The 13,903-nt window shown below is 45.9% G+C and overlaps 1 protein-coding gene across 4 annotated transcripts in view; it reads left to right on the top strand.

Moving 5' to 3' along the window:
• PRPSAP1 (phosphoribosyl pyrophosphate synthetase associated protein 1) overlaps window positions 1-12,276 on the top strand; it is a 32,576-nt gene extending 20,300 nt beyond the window's left edge. For all 4 annotated transcript variants that reach the window (XM_068913289.1, XM_068913288.1, XM_068913290.1 and 1 more), the window contains 5 exons: window positions 1,093-1,148; window positions 1,691-1,836; window positions 7,419-7,489; window positions 8,161-8,307; window positions 8,990-12,276. In XM_068913289.1, the coding sequence (XP_068769390.1) occupies window positions 1,093-1,148; window positions 1,691-1,836; window positions 7,419-7,489; window positions 8,161-8,307; window positions 8,990-9,148 (579 nt within the window). In that variant the 3' untranslated portion in view covers window positions 9,149-12,276. The remainder of the gene's footprint in view (window positions 1-1,092; window positions 1,149-1,690; window positions 1,837-7,418; window positions 7,490-8,160; window positions 8,308-8,989) is intronic.
• The last annotated feature ends 1,627 nt before the right edge of the window (window positions 12,277-13,903 follow it).

The following is a 13,903-nucleotide window of genomic DNA, read 5'->3' as shown; positions in this document are numbered from 1 at the left end:
TCTGTATATATTGGCTTGTCCTAACGTGTACCTGACTTAATACGATAGTGGTGTTGGACCTGCGCTTAAACAAAAATTGCACTGCGAGGCTAGATCAATTGTTCAGTCCGTGAATTGTTTCTTCCAGAGCATCTGTGTATATTTCTCAAGGAAGTGGGAATATGTTATATTAAATCAGATTGTAAGATGGTGTGCTTGGGTAGAAGTTGAATTCTTGCTCATAAGCAGAAGATGAGCTCGAGCCCTCAATTGAAATTCATTGTTCTCTGTAGTGTTAGTGCCATTTGAGATGCTATTTATGCTTCTACCTCTAATCACCTTTTAAATCCTGTTAAACTGTCTCCCTTCACTCCGTGTTGTGTGGTGGATGTCTGACTGATCTGAATAATGGGCAGAGACTTTGTCCTGGGCTGCACTTAGGAATGTGGAGCACAGAAGGGTTGGGGGAATGGAGGTTGTGTTTTCCAAGTCCAAATGATTATGATTTATATCCTGAGGAATATGCCCTGGCTCTGGACTAGTACCTTCCCATACTGGTAGCACTAACTGTGGCCTGTCCACATAGGGCAGATGAAATACAGTGAATTTTCTCACCTTTGAGCTTCTTGAGCGTAAGGCTAATGCCTGCTCTGTGTGGGCCCTGGGGGCTCAGCATCGCCATAAGAGTCAGGGTTGATACTAGGAGTCTTTGGCTTTCAGGGTGATTCGCTAAACCTTTCCCTTCCTTTCCTACAGTATGTCCAGTGCCCTGTATCTCAGAAACAGCTACATTTAGCATTGTACGCTGGGCCATAGCATGTGGATGCCAGTAGTGAAAGGAGGCACAGAACTGTAATCGTGTGCAAAGCAGGACCTCTGAAACGATTACGTCATAGGCAGTATTGTCAGTATTAAGCTTATTTGTATTGGCATTTGAGGCAGAATCTATAAATGCTGGTTCAGCACAGGAGTGCTATTGTCTGCCAATTTCTTACCATAGAATTAAGAGTTGGGTGGGGGGGAAGGGGAAATGGGGATGCAGTTCTTCAGCCATGTGTCACTTACTGACTAGCAAGAAGCTCATTACTTAAGTAACTTTTTTATTGAATCTAGATTCCAGATTACAGGAATGCAGTTATTGTAGCCAAATCTCCTGATGCAGCTAAAAGGTAAATAGATTCCTTTACCAGCTGGTTAAGTATAACTTGGGAAAGGTCTGGGTTGGTGGTGTGTATGCCAGCAAAAATGCGGAGGGGGTCCCAGATGGATCAGGAATCAGGTCCATAAGTCGTTTGTGGCTGTAAAGTGGAATGGCATCCCTAGTCCTGCAGGTGGGTGGCTGAATTTTGCAGTCCCAACCCTGTGGGAGTAAACTGCAGTTCCCTGCTGCTGCAGAGTAGGGTGATTCACCTGACTGTTAGGGTCAGGCTTGTTGCCTGAGTTCCAGTAGTACCTGACCATATTAGAAACCATTTAGCATAGAGAGGAACACCAGGAGACCTCTGCGATGGAGCCGAGAGGTAGAGTGAGCTTTGGGATATAGAGAGGAATAAAAGCCCTTTTTGGTGAACTTCTTACGCAGGGAGAAACCCCTGTACAGCCACAGAGGGGCAGTTTTTGATTACCCTGCTGGATTTGAGAGGACTGCTCCACCAGACTGTAAAGTTGCTTTTGCCCAACATCTTCCTGACATGCTGTGGTTGTCCTGCAGGGCTCAGTCTTACGCTGAGAGATTGCGGCTGGGACTAGCAGTGATACACGGAGAGGCTCAGTGTACAGAACAGGACATGGATGATGGTCGTCACTCCCCCCCGATGGTCAAAAACGCAACTGTGCATCCTGGTCTGGAGTTGCCATGTAAGATTAAGTTTCTCTGCTTATCTTTGGGCTATCAGGAGAAGTTTGATGTGAATTTGCCATTGGTTTAGCTATACAGATGTATAAGCAACCTGATAGCAGTTGGACCGGTGCAGTTTTTCCCTTGGGCAAAGCCAATGTTAGTGAGTTGTAGGGGAAGGTATGAAGAGTGATTTTTATTTAACTCCTTTTGGCAACATGGAGCATCAGTGTTGTTCCCCTTGCTGTGCCTGCTCAACAGTGTAGGACTCTGACAAACCGCTGCTAGAGGCAGTGCTTTTAAAGTGCTCAGTACTAAAACTCATTGAGCTAATGAAACGGCAAGGAAATGTAGAAGTGTTAACTAGCAAGGGAACAACCACTGAGTCAGGATGCTGTCCCCAGCTTGGAGGGCAGAGCTGGCCCTTGTTTTCCCCTCGTGCCGCAGTCATTGTGGGTATTTGAAAGGTTTGTGTGGCTAGCGTGAATAGGGTCTCTGAGGGCGCTGTTGCACTTTTGTACTCTTGCCATCAGTAGATAAACTGCTGATGGGGGAGCACGGAGCAAATTAAAATGGAGGAAACCTGTATTCTGGGAAACGCCACCCTCTTAGAATCGCTTGTGTTCTTGCAACAGCAGCAGTCAAACAGCAACAGTACAGTCAAAATCCACCCTCCCCCTTGGGAAATCTTTAGCTTTCTAGGTAAATGGTGGTAGGACAAAAGTGGATTATGGGTGCAGTGAGCATGGCTGAGACCTGACTGTGGGAAATGTAGCATGCTGCTGCACATGATAAGGAGCTATCCATCATGCAGCTAAATTTAATTATACTGGCTGTGGCTAGGGCTACCTAGAAACAGCTTCTCTTGTATTTCGAAGTTCAGAGAGAACATCCAACCAGCTTGTGGGCAAGTTATGGGGAAGGCAAGTAAGACTGCAGTCATTTTACATTACCCAAGTTATTGCTCACTATAATTAAATCGTTTAAACAGTGCTTTCACGGCTGGTCAAATTTATCTTGGGCCTTGGGGGGCGGGTGGAGTTTGGCAACGAGTTGGGGGCTTACTGTTATTACCCTCCTTCTCACAAGGGGTTTTCTTTATGTACTTCCAACAAAACAGGAATTTACCAGGTTATTCTTGTCCTTTCCTTGTCACTTCAGTCTGAAGAGAATCTTGTCCTCCAAAGTATCATTAGCTGAGACTTATCTGGTATCAGGGCATTGACATGACTGTGGCTTTATTTCCAGGCATGTCACTTCAAGGAAGCTCAGTTGGGGGAGCTTGTGCTGCTGGAGAGCCCCGTAAATGGAAGCTCATAGCGGAGTCTGCCCTTTCTGATTTAGTTAGGATTTTGGTGGAAAAATGTTTTCAGTCCTCAGCTACCCAGACACAAACTAATTTGCTGTGTATCATCACTTTCTTTCTTTATCTCCTGCAGAAGCTCAACATTTGACCTTGCATTTTTGCATACTTAAGACTCAAATGTAAAACAATCAAACTGTTGCTTGGTGGCTGTCTATCAGGGAGGAGATGTGGGGTGGATTATGGGGTGAGATTGTCCAAAAATTCTCTGTAGAAACTTGCTTCTCTCTCCAGTTTTCTAACCTTAATAGGTAGCTTGTTTTGCATGGGTGCTGGGCTGTTACTGGAGCTACAGAATACCAGAGCAATACCTATTTAAAAGCAGTCTGTAAACATCTAGAGAATTGTGGTTGTATTGCAGACTGTCGCGGATGTGCTCTCCATCAGACAGAGGTAAAAATGCCACTAGGCTTAAGGATGGCAGTGTTGTGAATGCCTGCGCTTGTCCTTTCTGTTATTCCTCCCTTTCTCTCTGATTCAATCATTTGACAAGTAGAGACGTTTCCTACCCCCAGTGGCACTTCAAACGAAACCCTTGATCAGCTCTTTCTGCCTGTGCGCCATCGCCAGCAGTCTCCATTTTATAAGGTTTGATGACAGAGTAACGCAGGATCCGGCAAAGCCACCACGTCGTTGTTTGTGAAGAGCGGAGCACACGCTGCTAACCCCAAGCTGTGCGCTTCCTTACTTCTGGGCTTTGTACGGATTGGTTTGGAGCATCCTCCCTGTCTAAGAAGCAGCAGTTTTGGGGTCCCCAGTGGTAGGGTTACAGTCAGAAGGGAGGCGAAAGACATGCCTGGGAGCAGAACCGGAGCCCTGCAGCAATGACTTCTTCTGGTTTATGCAATTCTTCAGGGGCTTCCTAGTGTGTTGGCAGGGCCCCTGTGTGCTGGCATGCACCTTTTCTCACTATTCTAGCAAGGATCATGTGCCTTTAACTAATGAGTGTTATGCAGTGTATTGGCTTGCTTATTGTCCTGGTAACGTGGTCTATATGATGCTCTGATTTAGTGGCACAGAAAAATGCCAAAGGTGCTTCTGATTGCTCCTCTTAAAGTGCTGTGCTGAAAAGGCAGCAACACTTCACATCACTCAACAATCAGAAATCGGAGCCTTTGAGACAGGATTCGCTCCAAGGCTATTTTCTTTCATTGTATGCTGTTTTGTGTCTCCAAGCTTGCAGCTGGCTTTGGGCTGTGCCTTAACAAACGTGTGTGGACCCTTTGCGTGCCTCCTTTTCCTGGAGCACCATCTGCTAAATCATTTTGGTAGCTTTAACATTCAGTACTTTATACAGATAGGTAATGGTCCCCTTTAAACCCGGGCACAGCAAACTGCCATAAAGGAAGGGAGCTGAAAACTGGAAATGACCTTAGGTCTGTTTCTACTTCCCTGCCCTCATCTCTTTTTCTGTGTTTAGGCCGGGGCTTACAGGCATTATCTGTCCTTCTTGAGCTATCTCTTTGCATAAAAGTTAGTCCTTGAGTGTTTTGTTGCTCATAGGCTCTGTTGTAAATGCAGCGTTATTTTACTTGGTGACTTTAATTTTAATGCACACAGTGGTAACTGTCAGCCCTTAAGTTATTTAAGCATTCCTTAACCCATTTTGACCACTTAATTAAAGCAACAAGTAAAGCACTTGGGAATGCTGTTTCTTCATGCCAGTGGTCTTCTAACCTTTAATGCACGATACCTGGTGTGCATCACTTGCACCAGAGTGAAAGCACAGTTTAGGGTGTTTTGCTGATAAGCTTATTTTTTTTCTCCACAGTGTTCTGTGATGTTCTTGTTTTGTGAAAATGATGGTTATTCTTTTGTGTTTTAAGCTGCAAATACCATGAGCATATTTTCTGACTCTCCGAAAAACAGGCAACTCTTTTGACCTAAGCTCTTTCATAATCCAAGGGGTTATGCCAGGCAGAAATTCAGCTGTGGCTTATTTTTGTTGCCCTCTTGCCTACATGTAAATAGAGGGTGTGTGTCTGGGAGGAAAATGCTGTTTTATTATTTTGAGTCATTTTTCAAGCCACCTTCTGCTAGCTGTTCTGACTTGCACATATCAATATGACCAAAGATTCTGAAGGAAGAGAAGCCGGCCTCAGTAACGCTTGCATAAGCTTTCATCACATTGGAGTGATCAAAGTTCTCTTGCGTTTTGATGTGGTTTTGGGTAGATTTTTGGCTTGCAGTTTTTTTTTCTTTTCTTTACAGAGAAAATTGAACACGAAAAAGGGAGAACATCTCTTTAGGATCCGGGTAGGTCGAAGTGTTGCCTACCATACTTTAAATATAAAGGAACCTTGAAATACAGCGTTTAAAAGCAGAGAAAAGATGCAAAGCACTGCTAATGGTGGTAGCTGGTGTGTTAGCCTTTGAGCATAGTAAGGAATGTGTCTCTGTCCTTTATGGAATATAAGGATATCCATGCAGTGAAAATTCATGTGTTTGTCAGTAAAATAGCGTTGAATTTCTACTCCTTAAGATCTGTACACTATTGCTGTAGTTTTAACCACAAAATCTAGCACTCTGGAACTTAATTTTGTTCCAAACAGAACTATTGAATGCCTTTAATAAAATGTTGGTAGGCTTAAGGAAAAGCAGTGTGTGGGGCATGCCTTGGATATGAAGAACAGCACTGTACATGAATCCTTGGAGCTGTGGTCCTTGTAATCGCGCTCATCGTATCCCTCAGTGTGACTCACTTACCCAGCTGTGCTTGGACTATAGGCATTCCCAGCCACCGATGAGTTGCAGGAGTAGTACTGGACCAGCCTGCTGTGCAGGATGGGGAGTTTCATGCCGGACTCTGGTGACCCAGGAGGGCTGAAATCAACGTTCAGACATGCTTTTTGCTGGGCAATGGCATGTAATTTCATGCTGCTCGAGTATTATAGGGAGAAAAATCTTACTACCCTGCACATCCAGAATTCCTCAGCGTTTGGGAAGCGTTTGTGTCCAGAATCCTGGCAGGCCCTGAACTTAGGAGGAGGAGAGGTGCAAAGTGCTGCAGTGGGACACTTTGCTACACTCTCTGTAGACACCGTAAAAGTCGGGGGATGCAGGTGTACCCGGCAAGCATTACAAAATGTTAGCTGTTTCCCTTCAGTTCAGTGGTAAGTGCAGCCCAGATTATCACCTGATGAAATGCATATACCCACCACTCTATCTTTTCCTTGCTGGGAGATTTTGTACCGTGTTCACTTTATGAGCTAGCACGCTCTGGCAAGTGAGAGGCTTGGCTTATTGACAGCCATCCCCTGTCCGGTATCACAGACTGACTGCTGTTTGGCAGGGGTCTGAACGCCATCACATCCGAACACTCTCAGTACATCCTCATTGGTCTCCATTTTTTCCATACCGCTGCTGTTTTCCCATAGTATAAATGAAGCTTGTTACACATGTAGTTTTTGCATGACCCACGTCAGTGCAAAAATACAGTTGGGAGTGGAATTCCCAGTAGATCTCTTTACTGTGTGTCAGCTAGCACAGTTCATTGCCGTGTACTTCTGCCTCTAATTGCTAGTCGTGTTGAGCTTGTAGCACTGAGTTTAAAGTGGATTTTTTCTTGCTCCTTTGCACTAATGCACTTCAAAATATCCCAGCAAACTTTGCTTCTGCAATCTCCCTGAAGTGTTAGTTGTCTGCGCAGACACTAGTAAGGGTCTTACGTGCTCTGAAAGATCCTTGTGCGTTTCCTGATATGAGAGAAAGCGAGCAAGCTGTAGTCCGAGTCTCAAATCATTCACGTGATTTAGTGAGGCCAGCACTCAGGTGCAGTGGAAAAAACTGCATCTTGTAAAGCACAAGCCCTTTGAGAGGTGTTGCAGAGAGAAGCCTATTTATTGTTCCCAACGATGGGACACCCCTTGTTTCAAGTCCAGTTTTGGAGCCCAACGACAAAGGGAAAGAGCCACTGACGTTTCACTTAGATTAGGTGCTGCGTTGTAGCACCTCTTGCATAGGGGGCTCCTAGGTGTTGGGTCTGCTTGCTGCCTCTGGGGTCAGTACTGGAGAAACAGAGAGCTACATTTTAAAGCTGCAGTGCTGCTCATTTAAGAAGGAAAATGATGGTTAAGACAGCATTTACCCACTTGGGTGCATGTCAGGATAGTGCAGTGCACGCATCTTTGTCTGTGCATCAGTAGAAGGCTCAGTTAGGAAAGGGCTGGCCTCTTGTACAGTGGAGTTGTCCCGGTTTGAGTGAAGGCTAACTGACCTGCTTTTTCTTTTTTGCTTTAGTGATGATGGCCAAGGAGAAACCTCCAATAACTGTGGTTGGAGACGTTGGAGGAAGAATTGCCATCATTGTGGTATGAGTGTGACGGAGAGGAGTGGGTGGGGGGGGGCTTTCTCCGAGCATCTTTCCTTGTAATTGCTTTATTCCAAAGGGTAGTTAGGACTGCTGGGGTGGGGTGGGAACATGATTGTTGTCTCTGTTTTCGCCACTTTTGCTGGTGACTCTGGCGGAATATTTCAACTTCCTGTTGAAAACTCTTCACGCTTTGTCCCTGTAAATCCCAAAATCTCCTTGCCCCCTTGAATCTACAAATATTCAGCAAATCCAGGACATGCAGAGAAATACCCTGAGTGTAAAAATTTTGCTGAGGTTCTTATACTCTGGCATGCTGCAGTGTAAGTGGTCGACGTGCAGCTATTATCACCAAAGAAGTGCCTTGCTGAAGATAAGCTCCGTTTGTGTGTGTGTATGTGCTGGGACTAAGTAGCTTCCAAGAGACAATATCTTTGTGTTGTGCGCTAGAGAAAGGTCTGTAAATAAGTGAAAAGGCATTCGCAGACTTAGCTTGTGCATGCCACTGTTTCTTGCATCTCAACAGCACCTGAGGTAGCCAGGTCCTTTTTTTTTTTTTTTTTTCTTTTTCCTGTTGCCTGCATGGCCACAACCACAATCCCTCGCAGATGCACTCCTGCCCTGCAGGCATGGTGTATTGCTAGTTCTGATGCTATTCCTGTCTCTTCTCAGGATGACATCATCGATGATGTGGAGAGCTTTGTAGCTGCTGCAGAGATCCTGAAAGAGCGAGGAGCCTATAAGATATTTGTGATGGCTACTCATGGGCTCCTGTCTGCAGATGCCCCCCGCCTAATAGAGGAATCCTCCATCGATGAGGTGCGTCTGCTTTTTGGAGAGAGGAGGAAGGGCTGGCTCTGATGGCTGGCTTGGTTTAAGGCATGAGCTGTTCTGGCTGGAAACTGAGGTTTCCCCCCTGCTCTACTCGTAGCTCATCTCTGTGAAATGACTGGTTTCATCCACCGCTTTCAGTTAGCTGGTTCTTCATAAAACCAGGGTGTGATTAATACTTGTTCAGATTGGATCTGCTCCTCTGTACGTTTTCTCCCTGATGCACACAGATATTAGTCATCCCTGCCTGGATGCTTCCCTTGCCACAGCTGAGTGCATGTGACTGCTTTCTCACAATACAGGTCTTCTACCTGTCTCTCTCCCCCATCTGATGATGGACTGTTTGGTACCTTATTAGAATTAGATTCCAAACCTCGTCCTTAGTAACAAACTTTACTAACAAACATGTCGGATCCTGTGACCTAAACGGACCCGTCAGCCCATGTGGAGGTAGCTCTTGTAGGGTGTTGGTTCTGTCAGTCCTTTGAACGGATTTAAAGCCACTGGGGAGACCCTTTGTGTTTAATCTTTCTTCTAACACAAAAGGATTTCTCACCCTCGCCCTGAACTGCAAAACACCAGATACACATCGTCTGTGGAATTAATCTTGGGCAGCTATTAAATGAGGACGAAACACAACTAATGCTCTTTTCTTTCTGGCAATCTGTAGGTGGTGGTAACCAACACAGTTCCTCATGAGGTACAGAAGCTGCAGTGCCCCAAGATAAAGACTGTGGATATCAGTTTGATCCTCTCTGAAGCCATCCGACGAATCCACAACGGGGAGTCCATGGCCTATCTCTTTCGCAACATCACTGTTGATGACTAGTTCTGACGCTGCCCCTGTCCTGGCTTCCATGAGAGAAGGAAATATGCATGAAAAGGCAATACCATAAATAATAGACATAACACAATTGTTTATCCTTGTAGGGAGAGTGAAGTGTTTCAGGGACTTGAGCCATTAGATCCAACAGAAAGAAAACAACCTGACCAGCACTTTATAGGTGAACAGAAGAGGCCACTGGCAATGGGGAGGATAAAGACATGAGGAAGCTTTGAATTTTTAAGTTCCTTTAATTTTTTTTGTAGTATTTTCTCTTGCCCTCTAAAAAACAAACAAAAAAACGCAAAGGAAAATAACTGTCAGCTTATAAGAGAGGAGTGGGGAATGTTCATCACTGTATGTGAACAGCGGGAGGAAACAGCATTTGGGTTTCTGTTTCTGTCTATGACTTGCCTGAGAGAGCCCAGAAGGGAATGCTTCATTTAGGCAGCTAAGCTAGACTGCTTGCTGCTGGCAGAGCTAATCAGCGGCTCAGACCCTTGCCAATTTAGAGGCCTCGAATCCCTTATACGGCATAGCAAGTGCTTTCATCAAAACCAGGTTAGCGGAACATCCAGAAAGGGCAGCTCAGGGCAACCCGTTCAAAGGGCTGGTCGTATCCTCGTTTCTAGGGGTCGGCAACAAGTTCTTATGTAGCTCTCAGCAGGGCAAGAGATTCTAGTTAATGTGCTGGCCTTTTCATTTTGTGAGCCTTGGATCATTATCGTGCTTCAATGGCAAGTCACATGAGGATCTAGGTCCTCACTTGAACGCTTGTCTGCACTGCGAAGCTAGGCACACTTTCTGGAGTTGATAAATTGTGGCAGTCTCTCGTGAGGAAGGGAAGTTGGAACAATATCTGCCTCTAACACGACTGTGCTTTCCAAAACTCACACTGAACCTGCAATAAAAAGCATAGGATTTTTCATTTTTGGTGCTTCCTGTGAAACCTTTGCCCTCTGAGCAGCTGCTGTGTCTGTACCATGGGGCTGTTGCTGTAAGTAGGCTCGCTTGGCAGCTTGTGGCCTCCTTCTGCAGGGAAGCAGGACTCACTGCTTGCTCTTTTCTCAAGTGACACTAATCTTGGCTGGAGGGGACACTTGAGAAAGCAGCAGAAAGTGCTTGTGAATTGAGGCAGGCTTTGTTGTCTCCAGGAAGATATAAGGATAAATTCCCGAACTGTGATCTTCGCCCCTGATGAGGCAGTAAAATCCTATCATATTTTCCAGCCTGCTGGTATAAGGAACAAATCCTGCCAGAGGCAATTGCTGGAGAGAACAGTGCTGATGGATGGCTCTCTCTAGCAGGCGTTTGTTTGGTTTCAGTCTTCCTTCGACTTCTGCCTACATCCTTCTCTCCCACTCCAGCATCTAAAATCCAAACAGTGCCCAGGGGCAAGTAGCGATGCTGTGAGAGCGAGAAGAGCCTTGAACACTAGGCAAACAAATGTTCCTTGGCAGCAGGGGAGTTTGTCTTGCAAAACTAATGTCCTGTCTCTTAGCCAGTGAGGGTGCATGAAAGCCCAAACCTGAGAGCGGTTGGGTCTTCTCTGGTATCCAGCACTAATTAAACCTTTAAGCTAAATCCCATGAGCAATACACATGGGCTAGAACTGCTCTTTTGGCTATTGATAGTTTTACTGCATTTTCAAAGTACCACAAACAAGTCACAGCTGTGCTCTGTGATCACAATGTGGCTCCTAGGCCTGGGGTGGTAACGTGTTACTGTATTTTTAAGCATTATTGAACAGCTTGACCGAAGCATGTGAAGTCCTTGCAAAAATGCCTATGTGCCACCTTGTTCTGAGCCAGGACTGGACCATGCTGTTCATACTGGGATCCAGTGTTAAAAATACAAAAAGCATTGCTCTTCTGTCCCCTTCAAACTGCTTCGTCAGACCTGCCAGGAGCTACATCAGGGCTTTTTGAATGTTGTTGCTGTGTTCACACTTGCTTTTACGGGATTGTATTTTGCTGGTAACTGTTGAACCGCAGCACCAGTGGGCACAGGGTTGTTCAGGTGTCCCCTGAGCTATGCTCAGGAGCTCCTAGCTGAGTTATCGTCTGATCTCACTTCAAACCCCGTCCTGGTTGTAAGCCAAAAGCAATTGGCAGTACTGAAGCCAGATGTTTATGTCTCGAAAATCCTTAACTGCTTTTTAGGAAAACTGATAACCTGTACTCACTGGATCCCGAAAGCTAGGGAGCTGGTGGATTGGGACAGGTGTACATTAGTTAGAAGGACCTAGCACCTGCCTGATTTAACCTGACTCGGGTCTAGATTGCCACTTTGTCAGCATTGAACCTAGTCTCTCATTTTTCCTTCTGCCCTGAAATCTAGCCCTTGCTGTTGCTGTAACAGTGTGCTGATGTGCTCTTTCTGAAGTGATCTAGCCCTCTGCCATCTTAGGAGGTCTTACGCCTTTTCCTGCCGGTCCTGTTTGCTTTCTAGAAAGCTTGAGTGGTCCCTGTACGTAGACTTAAACCTTTTGAACTGGCAGTTTTGCCCGTTATCAGAGGAAAGGCTTAGGATCCCTCGTAAGAGGGTTAGCTTCTTGTCTCAGTGCATGTTGTTCCCATCTCTTAATCTCTCTACTCCCTCTTTGAATTCGGTCCTCTCTGCTTTGGGGAAAAAAAAAAATCCACACACACAACAGATCTATATGCTTTGTTTTTAATGCCTGAAAACCGACACCTTCTATCTTTTAAAGGAGCAAGTTGGTCTATTCTGTTTTCTGCCTGTCCACCCTCATCCTTCCTTGCAAATTGTCTTTGAGTGCCTCGCTGCAGGAGAGAGATGTTAACGCTCTAAATAACTGTGTGATGGTCTGACTTTGTGGTTTATAAGGGAAAAGAAGTTCTCGTTGATTATTTTTGTAAATACTTGTTTGATGGATCACTCAGGTTCAAAGGTCTTCCCAGTGTTTGAATATTTTACTTCCAAGGATTATCTGGAAGCATGTGTTTATCTGCATTTCTTTTTCTCTGCTTATGTGGCTTTTTGCTGCAGAGGGAGATTGAGTTACCAAGAAATCTGTGTACCGATGCAGTTAGCAACAGCCTTCCACCGTTGTCACCTTTAAAGCTGGGGGAGAGGGGAAACCTTGTCATCCTTTTGATACTTCCCCCCTCCCCGCCCCCCCAAAAAAAAGTGCTTCCTCTCTAGGACTCGTCTCCTCATGGAAAGTCCCAGATTGGACCACGCTGTGTGACTTACAGCTATCTTCTTTCTGCAGATGGCTTAGTTCTTCTTTGCAGAGGCAGATCGCCCTGTAAGGGAGCTGAGTCTTTCAAGTTGAATCTCTCTAAGCATGGGCTGCATTAAGCTACTTTAGTTACCGATTACATTTTAAGTATTAAAGTGGAAAAGAATGCAGGGAAGCCCTGGCACATCTTCCGTGCATAAGTTCATGCCTTTTTCTGTCCAGTGCAGTGTGTGAGGACAGTCGTATGGTTGGTATGAGCACCTCGCCTTCATAAAACCTGTTTGACCTAGAATATGCTGTTTAACCATTTTCTCTGGGGAAAGCGACAGGAATGCTTGTGAATGTGTGTTAGAAACCTGCAGAGAAACTCCAAGCGTGGATGCAAATAAACTCTGAATTCTCAGTTGAACGCGTCTCATTTATTGCAACAACACGTACGTGCGTAGCCCTGCTATTTGGGTGAGTTTGCGTGCTTTTGGGGCCTCTAGCTTCTAAGTGCAAGAAGTTTGAAAACTGCCATAACGCTTTTGGAAGTGGTGACACTGAAATACCATTGAAGTTTGGTGTGGCTGCAGTCCTGTGACAGGAACACCAAATTACCCAACAAGGAGCTACTCCTAAACTTTCCACAATGCCCCAGTGTGAGCAAGTGTCAGGGGATCTGGACTTGTCTCCTCTGCAGCATGTCGCAGTCTTGGCTATCCTCATCCTCTCAGGGCTGAAATCCAGCTAACGCATTAGGGAGCGGGGGCTATGCTCTTGGAAGGTAACCTTCCTGTTTGTACGTCGTTATTTAAAGAAGTTAGTTACCCTGGGGACTGGTTCTCCCCCTTGTTCCTCCAAGTGGTGAGCGGTGCCAATGGGCTTCCTGCACCAGCTTGAGCTTCACTCTCGTGTTTGATCAGTCAGTCCATGCACCTCCAGCTTTGTCTGACTGTGCAATGTTCAGGAAGGGGAAGAAGGTGGCTTTGAGTGACTTCCATCAATTTGTGCAGGAAAAAACCATTCAGGGTCTGACCAGGGGTTGGTAATGAACCTTACCTGGTTGTGAGACCCTGGGGTGTCTGCAGAGAGCCTCTGCCTGGGGGCTGTGATGCGTCAGCCTGCTCTGAGATTTATTAAGGCACCTTTCAGTGTATGTTAAGCCTATTTGGTTTTAAAGGTGCGGGAAGGGGGGAAGAATCACTGCTTTCTCTTGTTCAAGGCACTTGGCAAGTGCCTTCTCCTAATGATTGACTTTGGGCTTCCAGGTCTGTGACTAAGCAAACGGGGAGCAGAAGAATCTCCCTGTCGTCGCTTCCCCCATAAAAGAGGCTTTGCGGGGGGCGAGGGTGGCTGTGGAGGAGCCCGGAGCAGGAGCCTGTGCAGGTGGGTTTGTTGCTTGGCCATTGCTCTTGTCACCGTACCTCCGAGGGACGTTACTGGGCAGGAAGAGAAGTGGGTTTGCTGGAGCAGAGCCTGTGAGCTCCCCTCTGCCCTTCTTGCTCAGACGATGTGCTGGGGTGATGCTGCCCGAGTTGGGATCCAGTTGGGACAAGTAACAGCCTACGAGTGGG

The sequence above is a fragment of the Struthio camelus genome, chromosome 19 (genome assembly GCF_040807025.1).
Source record: "Struthio camelus isolate bStrCam1 chromosome 19, bStrCam1.hap1, whole genome shotgun sequence".
Classification (NCBI taxonomy): domain Eukaryota; kingdom Metazoa; phylum Chordata; class Aves; order Struthioniformes; family Struthionidae; genus Struthio; species Struthio camelus.
The sequence above is the reverse complement of the archived record's forward strand: the minus strand, read 5'-3'. Positions and strand labels throughout refer to the sequence as shown.